The 14465-nt window shown below is 48.4% G+C and overlaps 1 protein-coding gene across 1 annotated transcript in view; it reads left to right on the plus strand.

The window, feature by feature from the left end:
• Nucleotides 1-14465, plus strand: part of DSN1 (DSN1 component of MIS12 kinetochore complex) — a 38917-nt gene that overhangs the window by 4377 nt on the left and 20075 nt on the right. The window contains exons 8-10 of the mRNA XM_038750080.1: nt 99-135; nt 5961-6012; nt 6136-6351. Coding sequence (XP_038606008.1) covers nt 99-135; nt 5961-6012; nt 6136-6351 — 305 coding nt within the window. The remainder of the gene's footprint in view (nt 1-98; nt 136-5960; nt 6013-6135; nt 6352-14465) is intronic.

Genomic DNA, 14465 nt, shown 5'->3' on the forward strand with positions numbered 1-14465 from the left:
TAAGTGCCCGGGGCTGGAGGGCGGCGGGGTTGGGCTCCGGCGGCGGCGGCGGCGGCGGCGGCGGCTCCTCAGCGGCGGCTTCGGTTTGTTTCTTTCAGTGTCGGAGCCGCGGGGCAGGAGCAGCGCCACCTGGAGGTCAAGGAGACCCTCACCGCACGCCCCCCCCCCCCCTTCGGCCCCTGTCACCCCTATAATAATAATAATTATAATAATAGCATTTATTAAGCGCTTACCCCATCCCCCAAGCTCGCTCTCTTCCTCCCTTCAAGGCCCTACTGAGAGCTCACCTCCTCCAGGAGGCCTTCCCACGCTCAGCCCCCTCATTCATTCACTCATTCAATCGTATTCATTGAGCGCTTACTGTGTGCAGAGCACTGGACTAAGCGCCTGGGAAGTACAAGTAGTTTTGAAGGTGGAGGGAGTGGTGGTCTGTCAGATAATAATAATAATAATAATAATGGCATTTATTAAGCGCTTACTATGTGCAAAGCACTGTTCTAAGCGCTGGGGGATACAAGGTGAACAGGTTGTCCCATGGCGAGCTCACAGGCTTCATCCCCATTTTACAGATCCTCATCAATCGTATTTATTGAGCGCTTACTATGTGCAGAGTACTGTACTAAGCGCTTGGGAAGTAGAAATTGGCAACATCTAGAGACAGTCCCTACCCAACAGTGGGCTCACAGTCTAAAAGGGGGAGACAGAGAACAAAACCAAACATACTAACAGAATAAAATAAATAGAATAGATATGTACAAATAAAATAAATAAATAGAGTAATAAATCTGTACAAACATATATCCATATATCCAGGTGCTGTGGGGAAGGGAAGGAGGTAAGATGCGGGGGATGGAGAGGGGGTCGAGGGGGAGATGAAGGAAGGGGCTCAGTCTGGGAAGGCCTCCTGGAGGAGGTGAGCTCTCAGCAGGGCCTTGAAGGGAGGAAGAGAGCCAGCTTGGCGGATGGGCAGAGGGATTGGGGGCATTCCAGGCCCGGGGGAGGACGTGGGCCGGGGGTCGAACAGCCCCCTCCTTCCTCTCCCCCTCGTCCCCCTCTCCATCCCCACCGTCTTATCTCCTTCCCTTCCCCACAGCACCTGGATATATCAATCAATCGTATTTATTGAGCGCTTACTGTGTGCAAAGCACTGTACTAAGCGCTTGGGAAGTACAAGTTGGCAACATATAGAGACAGTCCCTACCCAACAGTGGGCTCACAGTCTAAAAGACTGTATATATGTATATATGTTGGTACATATTTATTACTCTATTTATTTATTTCACTTGTACCTATCTATTCTATTTATTTTATTTTGTTAATATGTTTGATTTTGTCCTCTGTCTCCCCCTTCTAGACTGTGAGCCCACTGTTGGGTAGGGACTGTCTCTATATGTTGCCAGCTTGGACTTCCCAAGCGCTTAGTCCAGTGCTCTGCACACAGTAAGCGCTCAATAAATACGATTGATTGATTGGGAAGTCCAAGTTGGCAACATATCATCATCAATCGTATTTATTGAGCGCTTAACTATGTGCAAAGCACTGTACTAAGCGCTTGGGAAGTACAAATTGGCAACATCTAGAGACAGTCCCTACCCAACAGTGGGCTCACAGTCTAAAAGACTGTATATATGTATATATGTTTGTACTTATTTATTACTCTATTTATTTAATTCACTTGTACATATCTATTCTATTTATTTTATTTTGTTAGTACGTTTGGTTTTGTTCTCTGTCTCCCCCTTCTAGACTGTGAGCCCACTGTTGGGTAGGGACTGTCTCTAGATGTTGCCAGCTTGGACTTCCCAAGCGCTTAGTCCAGTGCTCTGCACACAGTAAGCGCTCAATAAATACGATTGATCAACTGATTGATTGGGAAGTCCAAGTTGGCAACATATCATCATCATCATCAATCGTATTTATTGAGCGCTTAACTATGTGCAGAGCACTGTACTAAGCGCTTGGGAAGTACAAGTTGGCAACATATAGAGGCAGTCCCTACCCAACAGTGGGCTCACAGTCTAAAAGGCTGTATATATGTATATATGTTTGTACATATTTATTACTCTATTTATTTTACTTGTACATACCTATTTATTTTATTTTGTTAGTACGTTTGGTTTTCTTCTCTGTCTCCCCATTCTAGACTGTGAGCCCACTGTTGGGTAGGGACTGTCTCTATATGCTGCCAGCTTGGACTTCCCAAGCGCTTAGTCCAGTGCTCTGCACACAGTAAGCGCTCAATAAATACGATTGATTGATTGGGAAGTCCAAGTTGGCAACATATCATCATCAATCGTATTTATTGAGCGCTTAACTATGTGCAAAGCACTGTACTAAGTGCTTGGGAAGTACAAGTTGGCAACATATAGAGACAGTCCCTACCCAACAGTGGGCTCACAGTCTAAAAGACTGTATATATGTATATATGTTTGTACATATTTATTACTCTATTTATTTATTTCACTTGTACCTATCTATTCTATTTATTTTATTTTGTTAATATGTTTGATTTTGTCCTCTGTCTCCCCCTTCTAGACTGTGAGCCCACTGTTGGGTAGGGACTGTCTCTATATGTTGCCAGCTTGGACTTCCCAAGCGCTTAGTACAGTGCTCTGCACACAGTAAGCGCTCATTAAATACGATGGATTGATTGATTGATTGGGAAGTACAAGTTGGCAACATATAGAGACAGTCCCTACCCAACAGTGGGCTCACAGTCTAAAAGACTGTATATATGTATATATGTTTGTACATATTTATTACTCTATTTATTTTATTTGTACCCACCTATTCTATTGATTTTATTTTGTTAATATGTTTGGTTTTGTCCCCTGTCTCCCCCTTCTAGACTGTGAGCCCACTGTTGGGTAGGGGACCGTCTCTAGATGTGGCCAACTTGGACTTCCCAAGCGCTTAGTACAGTGCTCTGCACACAGTAAGCGCTCAATAAATACGATGATTGATTGATTGATTAGCACGTGCAGAGCTGCTGCTTTCACATAGTAACCGCTTAAAAAATGAAAATTATTATTATTGCTATTACTCCGCATGCGCGGCGGCGGCTGCAGGGCGCCCCCTGCCGGCTGATCGTCGTCCTTTCCCTATTCGGCATGCGCGGAGGCAGCTGCAGGGCGCCCCCTGCCGGCTGCTCGTTGTCCTCCCCCTATTCCGCATGCGCGGCGGCAGCTGCAGGGCGCCCCCTGCCGGCGGCTCGTTGTCCCCCCCCCTACTCCGCATGCGCGGAGGCAACTGCAGGGCGCCCCCTGCCGGCGGCTGCTCACACCCAAACCCTGCTCCTTTAGAGAAGCAGCGTGGCTCAGTGGAAAGAGCGCGGGCTTTGGGAGTCAGAGGTCGTGGGTTCGAATCCTGACGCCGCCACTTGTCAGCTGGGTGACTTTGGGCAAGTCACTTCACTTCTCTGCACCTCAGTTCCCTCATCTGGAAAATGGGGATTAAGACCGTGAGCCCCCTGTTGGACAACCTGATCACCTTGTATCCTCCCCAGCGCTTATAACAGTGCTTTGCACATAGTAAGCACTTAACAAATATGGAAAAGTATTATTACGCATCAGCTGTTTGGGCACGTCACTTCACTTCTCTGCGCCTCAGTTCCCTCATCTGGAAAATGGGGATTAAGATTGTGAGCCTACATGGGAAAACCTGATCACCTTGTATCCTCCCCAGCGCTTAGAACAGTGCTTTGCACATAGTAAGCACTTAACAAGTATGGAAAATTATTACCATTATTATTATTACACCGCATCAGCTGGGTGACTTTGGGTAAGTCACTTCACTTCTCTGCGCCTCAGTTCCCTCATCTGGAAAATGGGGATGAAGACTGTGAGCCCCCCGTGGGACAACCTGATCACCTTGTATCCTCCCCAGCGCTTAGAACAGTGCTTTGCACATAGTAAGCGCTTAACATATATGGAAAATTATTATTTCGTATCAGCTGTGTGGGCAAGTCACTTCACTTCTCTGCGCCTCAGTTCCCTCATCTGTCAAATGGGGATTGACTGTTAGCCCCCCGTGGGACAACCTGATCACCTTGTAACCTCCCCAGTGCTTAGAACAGTGTTTGGCACATAGTAAGCGCTTAATAAATGCCATCAAAAAAAAAAAAGCAACATGGCTCAGTGGAAAGAGCCCGGGCTTGGGAGTCAGAGGTCATGGGTTCGAATCCCTGCTCCGCCACTTGTCAGCTGGGCGACTCTGGGCGAGTCACTTAACAATAATAATAATATTGGCGTTTGTTAAGCGCTTACTATGTGCCAAGCACTGTTCTAAGCGCTGGGGAGGATGCAAGATGATCAGGTTGTCCCATGTGTGGCTCACAGTCTTCATCCCCATTTTCCAGATGAGGGAACTGAGGCCCAGAGAAGTGAAGTGCCTCGCCCAAAGTCACAAAGCTGACAAGCGGTGGAGCCGGGATTAGAACCCACGACCTCTGACTCCCAAGCCCGGGCTCTTTCCGTTAAGCCATGCTGCTTTTCTTAACTTACTTAACTGCTTACTTTTCTGTGCCTCAGTTACCTCATCTGTAAAATGGGGGTTAAGACTGTGAGTCCGATGTCGGACAACCTGATCACCTTGTATCTCCCCCAGTGCCCCAACTTTACCCACTAGGCCACGTTTCTTCTGTTATTAACAGTATTGATAATTGTGGTGTTTGTTAAGCACTTCCAATGTGCCAGGCACATAGGGAGGCCCCAGCAAATCGGGTTGGAAACACTCCCTGTCCCACGTGGGGCTCACGGTCTCAATCCCCATTTTCCAGATGAGGGAACTGAGGCCCCGAGAAGTCAAGTGACGTTCCCAAAGTCACACAGCAGACAAGTAGCAGGACCGGGATTAGAACCCAAGACCTTCTGTCTCAATCAATCAATCAATCAATCGTATTTACTGAGCGCTTACTGTGTGCAGAGCACTGTACTAAGCGCTTGGGAAGTCCAAGTTGGCAACATATAGAGACAGTCCCTCCCCAACAGTGGGCTCACAGTCTAAAAGGGGAGACAGAGAACAAAACCAAACATACTAACCAAATAAAATAAATAGAATACATATGTACAAGTGAAATAAATAAACCCCCACTCTATCCGCTACAGCGTTACTGGGCGCTGACTGCACGGGGAACTCTGTAATAAGCGTTTGGGAGAGTCCAGTGTCAGAGAGTGGGTGACGCGCCCTGCCCACGACGGGCTGACAGTCATCATCATCATCAATCGTATTTATTGAGCGCTTACTATGTGCAGAGCACTGTACTAAGCGCTTGGGAAGTACAAATTGGCAACATATAGAGACAGTCCCTACCCAACAGTGGGCTCACAGTCTCCTCTCCTTGCCCTCCTTCCTCGTCCCTTCCTCCCCCGACCTGTCCTCTCTCCTATCTTCGCTCCAGCCTGGGTCAATCAATCAATCAATCAATCGTATTTATTGAGCGCTTACTGTGTGCAGAGCACTGTACTAAGCACTTGGGAAGTACAAATTGGCAACATATAGAGACAGTCCCTACCCAACAGTGGGCTCACAGTCTCCTCTCCTTGCCCTCCTTCCTCGTCCCTTCCTCCCCCGACCTGTCCTCTCTCCTATCTTCGCTCCAGCCTGGGTCAATCAATCAATCAATCAATCGTATATATTGAGCGCTTACTGTGCGCAGAGCACTGTACTAAGCGCTTGGGAAGTACAAATTGGCAACATATAGAGACAGTCCCTACCCAACAGTGGGCTCACAGTCTCCTCTCCTTGCCCTCCTTCCTCGTCCCTTCCTCCCCCCACCTGTCCTCTCTCCTGTCTTCACTCCAGCCTGGGTCAATCAATCAATCAATCAATCGTATTTATTGAGCGCTTACTGTGCGCAGGGCACTGTACTAAGCGCTTGGGAAGTCCAAGTCGGCAACCCATAGAGACAGTCCCTACGCCACAGCGGGCTCACAATCCCGACCCCGCTCTCTGCCTTTCAGGCCGTTGCCATGGCAGCGCGCGGCGCCGTGGAGACCGCGCGGGACCCCCAGGGTAAGTGGGTTCCGGACCGGGCGGCCCCCCGGGACCCGGGGCGAGCCCGGTGCCGTGAACCGGGATGGGGGGCGGCGGGAGGGAGGGGCGGTCCCTTGACCGTGTCTTCACTCTCGCAACAAGTGGCCGCGGAGGAGGCGGCGGAGGCCGAGACCCGTCCATCAGTGCCCGGCCCCGAGGGAACCGGCGAGACCGCGCCCGCCTCCCGGGAGCCTCCGGACGATGACCCGGATCCCGGCCCCCCGGGACGGGCTTCCGGCCGGTGCTCCTGGCGGAGGTCCAGCCTGAAGGGGACGTACCGGCGGAGATCGCTTCCTCCCTTTCACCAGGGCATCACAGGTGGGACGCCGCGGCCGGGCTGGGCGGGGGGCTCACGTGGAGGCGTCCAGAAGCCGGCCCGCGCCGACGGCTCGGGGCGGGGGACCCCAGGGAAACAGTCTTCCCAACCCTCCGCTCTCCGTCCGCCTGCCGGTCTCGGATGCGGAACGCTGGGCTGAGCGTGTGGAGGGGCCGGAGGACCCCCGTCTCGGTCCTGCGGGGAAGGCGGATGGGAAGTAAATGGGCTCGGAAGAAAAGAATCAATGAATCAATCGTATGTATTGAGCGCTTACTGTGTGGACTAAGCGCTTGGGAAGTCCAAGTTGGCAACATCTAGAGACGGTCATCGTCATCATCAATCGTATTGAGCGCTTACTGTGTGCAGAGCACTGGACTAAGCACTTGGGAAGTCCAAGTTGGCAACATCTAGAGACGGTCATCGTCGTCATCAATCGTATTGAGCGCTTACTGTGTGCAGAGCACTGGACTAAGCGCTTGGGAAGTCCAAGTTGGCAACATCTAGAGACGGTCATTGTCATCATCAATCGTATTGAGCGCTTGCTGTGTGCAGAGCACTGGACTAAGCGCTTGGGAAGTCCAAGTTGGCAACATCTAGAGATGGTCATCGTCATCATCAATCGTATTGAGCGCTTACTGTGTGCAGAGCACTGGACTAAGCGCTTGGGAAGTACAAGTTGGCAACATCTAGAGACGGTCATCGTCATCATCAATCGTATTGAGCGCTTGCTGTGTGCAGAGCACTGGACTAAGCGCTTGGGAAGTCCAAGTTGGCAACATCGAGAGACGGTCCCTACCCAACAGCGGGCTCACGGTCTAGAAGGGGGAGACAGAGAACAAAACCAAACATACTAACAAAATAAAATAAATAGAATAGATATGGACAAGTAAAATAAATAGAGTAATAAATATGTACAAACATATATAGAGGTGCTGTGGGAAAGGGAAGGAGGTAAGATGAGGGGGATGGAGGAGGGGAGAGGAAGGAAGGGGGTCAGTCTGGGAAGGCCTCCTGGAGGAGGTGAGCTCTCAGTAGGGCTTGGAGGACGAACCGGGGTCTGAGAGTTGGGGTCCCTACCCGGGTGTGCAGGCCATCGTGAGGGCCAGAGGGCGGAAGGGTCGCTCAAGACAGTCATATATATGTACTGAGCGCTTACTGTGGGCGAAGCATTGGACCGAACGCTTGGGAGAGTCCAGTAGAACTATACAGGAGACCCATTCCCTGCCCACGACGAGCTGACCGTCTAGAGGGGGAGACGGACATGAAGAGAAAGAGATAAATTCATCCTTTCATCCAATTGTATTTATGGGGCGCTTACTGCGTGCAGAGCACTGTACTGAGCGCTTGGGAAGTACGAATCGGCAACATGTAGAGAAGGTCCCTCCCCATCAACCGGCTCACGGTCTAGAAGGGGGAGACGGACAACCAAACAAAACGTGTGGACGGGTGTCAAGTCATCAGAAGAAATAGGAATAAAGCTAGATGCACGTCGTTAATAAAATAAATAGTAAATATGCACTAGTAAAATAAACGACAGATATGGACATAAGTGCTGTGATTCTGGGGGGTGGTAGCTCCCAAGCGCTTAGTACAGTGCTCCGCACACAGGAAGCGCTCAATAAATGCGACAGAATGAATGAATGAAATAAAGGGAGCAATCAGGGCGACGCAGAAGGTCGTGGGAGAAGAGGAAAGGGGGGCTTAATCAGGGAAGGCCTCTTGGAGGAGGAGGTGGGCCTTCGATAAGGCTTCGATTGTCGGCTATAATCATCATCAATCGTATTTATTGAGCGCTTACTGTGTGCAGAGCACTGTACTAAGCGCTTGGGAAGTCCAAGTTGGCAACATAGAGAGACGGTCCCTACCCAACAGTGGGCTCACAGTCTAGAAGCGGGAGAGGAGTTGGCAGGATGTGACCCAAAGAGGAGAAAAATGAATCTGGAAAAACCCGTTTTATTTTTTAACGGAATCTATTAAAGCTGTTATTTTGGGTCAAGCACTGTTCTCTGCGCCGGGGTAGATCCAAGTTTATCCCGTTCAGCTCGGGCCCTGTCCCCCAGGGGACCCACCTTCTAAGTAAGAGGAGGACAGGTACTTAACCTCCATTTTACAGTTGGGGAAACTGAGGAATGGAGAAGTGAAGCCACTTGCCCGATTTGCTTCCTTGCTGTGTGACCTTGGGCAAGTCGCTTTGCTTCTCTGTATCTCAGTTCCCCTGTTCTCCCTCCTACTTAGTGAATCCCATGGGGAACAGGGGCTGTGTCCAATCTAACTCCTATCCACCCCAGCACGTACAGCAGTGTTTGATACATAGTAAGCAATAAATAAGTACCGTATTTTTTTTTAAAGCAGTTGGCAGAGGCGGGATTAGAACCCAGGTCCCTTGATTTCAGGCCAATACGCTTTTCACTAGACCATGCTGCTTCTCTGGTGGCATGTCAGGAGAGCTTTGAAGGGAGCAGGGAGATGTGCTTTGGTTTATCGACCGGTCAGCTGTATTTAATAATACTAATAATGGCATTTATTAAGCGCCTACTATGTGCAAAGCACTATTTTAAGCGCTGGAGGAGATACAAGGTAATCAAGTTATCCCATGTGGGGCTCATAGACTTAATCCCCATTTCCCAGATGAGGTAGCTGAGGCACAGAGAAATGAAGTGACTTGCCCAAAGCCACACAGTTGACAAGTGGCGGAGCCGGGATTTTATGGAGCACTTGCTTAGTCCAGTGCTCTGCACACAGTAAGCGCTCAATCAATCAATCAATCGTATTTATTGAGCGCTTACTGCGTGCAGAGCACTGTACTAAGCGCTTGGGAAGTCCAAGTTGGCAACATATAGAGGCAGTCCCTGCCCAACAGTGGGCTCACAGTCTAAAATTTTATTTTATTTTATTTTATTTTTTTATTTTATTTTACTATTTATTATTTATTTATTTATTTATTTATTTATTTTAGTCTATTTATTTTATTTTGTTAGTATGTTTGGTTTTGTTCTCTGTCTCCCCCTTTTAGACTGTGAGCCCGCAGTTGGGTAGGGACTGTCTCTATATATTGCCAATTTGTACTTCCTAAGCGCTTAGTCCAGTGCTCTGCACATAGTAAGCGCTCAATAAATACGATTGATGATGATGATAAAATAAAATAAATAAATAAATAAAATAAATATGAGTGAATGAATGCAGAGCACTGTACTAAGCACTTGGGAGAGTCCAATTTAACAAGAAGGGGAAGGCGTTTCAGACATGAGCCGGGAAGGACGTGAGCGATGAGAACTTGAGAAACGGAGAGCGTGAGCCGGGATGGAGTGGGAGAGGGGAGTGGATATGGGAGCGGGAATGGTCGGAGGGCTTGAGAGGAGTCGGCTCAGTGTGGAGAGGGATGGACGGGAAGGAGGAATCCCAGACAGTATTCACAGTGCTCTGGGGGTGGGGAGACCGGGCACCCACCCTTTCCGTGCCCTTGTCCCGCCCCCCATCATCCCATCCAGTCACGGCCCGGAAGCCACCTTCATCATCATCAATCGTATTTATTGAGCGCTTACTATGTGCAGAGCACTGTACTAAGCGCTTGGGAAGTACAAATTGGCAACATCTAGAGCCAGTCCCTACCCAACAGTGGGCTCACAGTCTAAAAGCGGGAGACAGAGAACAAAACCAAACATACTAACAAAATAAAATAAATAGAATAGATATGTACAAGTAAAATAAATAAATAGAGTAATAAATATGTACAAACATATATACAGGTGCTGTGGGGAAGGGAAGGAGGTAAGGCGGAGGGATGGAGAAGGGGACGAGGGGGAGAGGAAGGAAGGGGCTCAGTCTGGGAAGGCCTCCTGGAGGAGGTGAGCTCTCAGTAGGGCCTTGAAGGGAGGAAGAGAGCCAGCTTGGCGGATGGGCAGAGGGATTGGGGGCATTCCAGGCCCGGGGGATGACGTGGGCCGGGGGTCGATGGCGGGATAGGCGAGAACGAGGTACGGTGAGGTACCTTGGTGTGAGGGAGGAAGAAGAAGGAAGAACAGGCTCGGGTGTGAGGAGAGGGACCACTCCTCCCCCCTTCCTGGGGCCTCCTCTCTCCAATTAATTAATACTATTAATAATAATGATAATGATGGCATTTGTTAAGCGCTTACAATGTGCCGAGCACGCACTGGGGTAGATACAGGGTGATCAGGTTGTCCCACGTGGGGCTCACAGTCTTAATCCCCATTTTACAGATGAGGCCACTGAGGCCCAGAGGAGTCAAGTGGCTTGCCCACACAACAGACAAGTGGCAGAGCCGGGATTAGAACCCACGACCTCCGACTCCCAACCCTGGGCTCTTTCCACTGTACCACGCCGTTTCTCTTATTGAGCGCTCATTATGTGCTCATTATTTCTTCTAGACTGTGAGCCCACTGTTGGGTAGGGACCGTCTCTATATGTTGCCAACTTGGACTTCCCAAGTGCTTAGTACAGTGCACTGCACACAGTAAGCGCCCAATAAATACAATTGAATGAATGCAGAGTACTGTACTAAGTGGTTGGGAGAGTCCAATCCAACAGAATTAGTGGACATAATAATAATGATGACATTTGTTAAGCGCTTACTATGTGCAAAGCACTGTTCTAAGCGTTGGGGAAGATACAAGCTGATCAGGTTGTCCCATGTGAGGCTCACGGTCTTAATCCCCATTTTCCAGATGAGGGAACTGAGGCACAGAGAAGTGAAGCGGCTTGCCCAAAGTCACCCAGCTGACAATTGGCGGAGCCGGGATTTGAACCCATGACCTCGGACTCTCAAGCCCAGGCTCTTTCCCCTGAGCCACGCTGCTTCTCTAGTGTTCCCTACCCATAATGAGCTGACAGCCTAGAGGGAGAACTTTATAGATATACGTCTTGTATTCATTTATTCGTTCTCTATCTATAGATATAGGTCTTGTATTCATTTATTCGTTCTCTCTATCTACAGATATAGGTCTTGTATTCATTTATTCGTTTTCTCTATCTACAGATATAGGTCTTGTATTCATTCAATTGTATTGAGCGCTTACTGTGTGCAGAGCACTGTACTAAGCGCTTGGGAAGTCCAAGTTGGCCACATATAGAGACGGTCCCTCCCCAACAGCGGGCTCACAGTCTAGAAGGGGGAGACAGACAACAAAACAAAACATATTAACAAAATTAAATAAATAGAATAAATATATACAAGTAAAATAAATAGAGTAATAAATACGTACAAACACATGTACAGGTGCTATGTGGAGGGGAAAGAGGTAAGGTGGAGGGGGAGAGGAAGGAGGGGATCCACATCAGCACTTAATACAGTGCCTGACATGTAGTAAGCGCTTAAGTACCACCATCATAATAATAATAATGATGACATTTATTAAGCGCTTACTCTGTGCAAAGCACTGTTCTAAGCGCTGGGGAGGTTACAAGGTGATCAGGTTGTCCCACAGGGGGCTCACAGTCTTAATCCCCATTTTACAGATGAGGTCACTGAGGCCCAGAGAAGTGAAGTGACTTGCCCAAAGTCACCCAGCTGACAATTGGCGGAGCTGGGACTTGAACCCGTGACCTCTGACTCCAAAGCCCGGGCTCTTTCCACTGAGCCACGCTGCTTCTCATCATATCTCACCTGTCTTCCAGACTGTGAGCCCGCTGTTGGGTAGGGACTGTCTCTCTATGTTGCCAACTTGGACTTCCCAAGCGCTTAGTCCAGTGCTCTGCACACAGTAAGCGCTCAATAAATACGATTGATTGATTGATTGATTGGTCACCGCTGACCCCCTAGCCTGCCTTCCCTCCTCAAATCCGACAGTGACTCTGCCCTCCTTCAAACCCTTCCTGAAGGCCCGTCTCCTCCAAGAGGTCTTCCCTGATTAAGCCCCGCCGCTTTCCTCGTCTCCATCGCCCTGACTAGCACCACGTCACTTGTCTACCTAGCTGTCATTTTATTTATTTGTGCGGGTGTCTTGTGGGCTCCTCTAGACCGTCAGCCCCTTGAGGGCAGGGAATGTGCCCGTTTAATGTCGTATTGTCCTCTCCCCAGTGCTTAGTACAGCGCTCTGCACACAGTCAGTGCTCAACAAACATGACTGAATGAATCAATGTGGAGAATCCCCAGAAGACCACGTCACTGGCAGTCCTGCACAATAATAATAGCGCTTAGTACAGTGCTCTGCACATAGTAAGCGCTCAATAAATACGATTGATGATAATAATAATGATGGCATTTATTAAGCGCTTACTATGTGCAAAGCACCGTTCTAAGCGCTGGGGAGGTTACAAGGTGATCAGGTTGTCCCACGGGGGGCTCACAGTCTTAATCCCCATTTTCCAGATGAGGGAACTGAGGCCCTGAGAAGTGGTACATATTTATCACTCTATTTTACTTGTACATATCTAATTCTATGTATTTTATTTTGTTAGTATGTTTGGTTTTGTTCTGTGTCTCCCCCTTTTAGGCTCACTGTTGGGTAGGGACCGTCTCTATATGTTGCCAACTTGGACTTCCCAAGTGCTTAGTACAGTGCTCTGCACACAATAAGCGCTCAATAAATGATTGATTGATTGGAGTGACTTGCCCAAAGTCACACAGCTGACAATCGCCAGAGCCGGGATTTGAACCCATGACCTCTGACTCCAAAGCCCGGGCTCTTTCCACTGAGCCACGCTGCTTCCCTATGCTTCTAGACTGCGAGCCCACTGTTGGGTAGGGGCTGTCTCTATATGTTGCCAACTTGTACTTCCCAAGCGCTTAGTACAGTGCTCTGCACCCAGGAAGCGCTCAATAAATACGATTGAATGAATGAATGCTTCCCTGCAACACACAATGCTGTGTGTTGTGTGTGTGCGCACACCTGCCTGGCAGTGTCTTTGGAGTGTGGGTGTGGCCACTGGGATTTCCAGCCAGGGCCATAATAATAATAATGATAATAATAGTAATGTTGATATTTTTTAAGCGCTTACTATGTGCCAAGCACTTCTAAGCGCTGGGGGGCTACAAGGTAATTCATTCAATCGTATTTATTGAGCGCTGTGTGCAGAGCACTGTATTAAGCGCTTGGGAAACACAAGTTGGCAACATACAGAGACGGTCCCTACCCAGCAACCGGCTCACAGAAGGTTGTCCCACGTGGGCTCACAGATGAGGGAACATAATCATAATCATAATAATATAATAATCATAATTGTGGTATTTGTTAAGGACTTCCTTTGTGCCAAGTTGGCAACATACAGAGACGGTCCCTACCCAGCAACCGGCTCGCAGAAGGTTGTCCCACGTGGGCTCACAGATGAGGGACCATAATAATAATCATAATAATATAATAATCACAATTGTGGTATTTGTTAAGGACTTACTTTGTGCCAAGTTGGCAACATACAGAGACGGTCCCTACCCAGCAACCGGCTCACAGAAGGTTGTCCCACGTGGGCTCACAGATGAGGGAACATAATAATAATCATAATAATATAATAATCATAATTGTGGTATTTGTTAAGGACTTAATTTGTGCCAAATTGGCAACATACAGAGGCGGTCCCTACCCAGCAACCGGCTCGCAGAAGGTTGTCCCACGTGGGCTCACAGATGAGGGAACGTAATAATAATCATAATAATATAATAATCATAATTGTGATATTTGTTAAGGACTTTGTGCCAAGTTGGTGACATAGAGAGACGGTCCCTACCCAGCAACCGGCTCGCAGAAGGTTGTCCCACGTGGGCTCACAGATGAGGGAACATAATAATAATCATAATAATATAATAATCATAATTGTGGTATTTGTTAAAGACTTTGTGCCAAGTTGGCAACATACAGAGACGGTCCCTACCCAGCAACCGGCTCACAGAAGGTTGTCCCACGTGGGCTCACAGATGAGGGAACATAATAATAATCATAATAATATAATAATCATAATTGTGGTATTTGTTAAGGACTTACTTTGTGCCAAGTTGGCAACATACAGAGACGGTCCCTACGCAGCAACCGGCTCACAGAAAGTTGTCCCACGTGGGCTCACAGATGAGGGACCATAGTAATAATCATAATAATATAATAATCATAATTGTGGTATTTGTTAAGGGCTTACTTTGTGCCAAGTTGGCAACATACAGAGACGGTCCCTA

The sequence above is a fragment of the Tachyglossus aculeatus genome, chromosome 8, assembly GCF_015852505.1.
Source record: "Tachyglossus aculeatus isolate mTacAcu1 chromosome 8, mTacAcu1.pri, whole genome shotgun sequence".
Classification (NCBI taxonomy): Eukaryota; Metazoa; Chordata; class Mammalia; order Monotremata; family Tachyglossidae; genus Tachyglossus; species Tachyglossus aculeatus.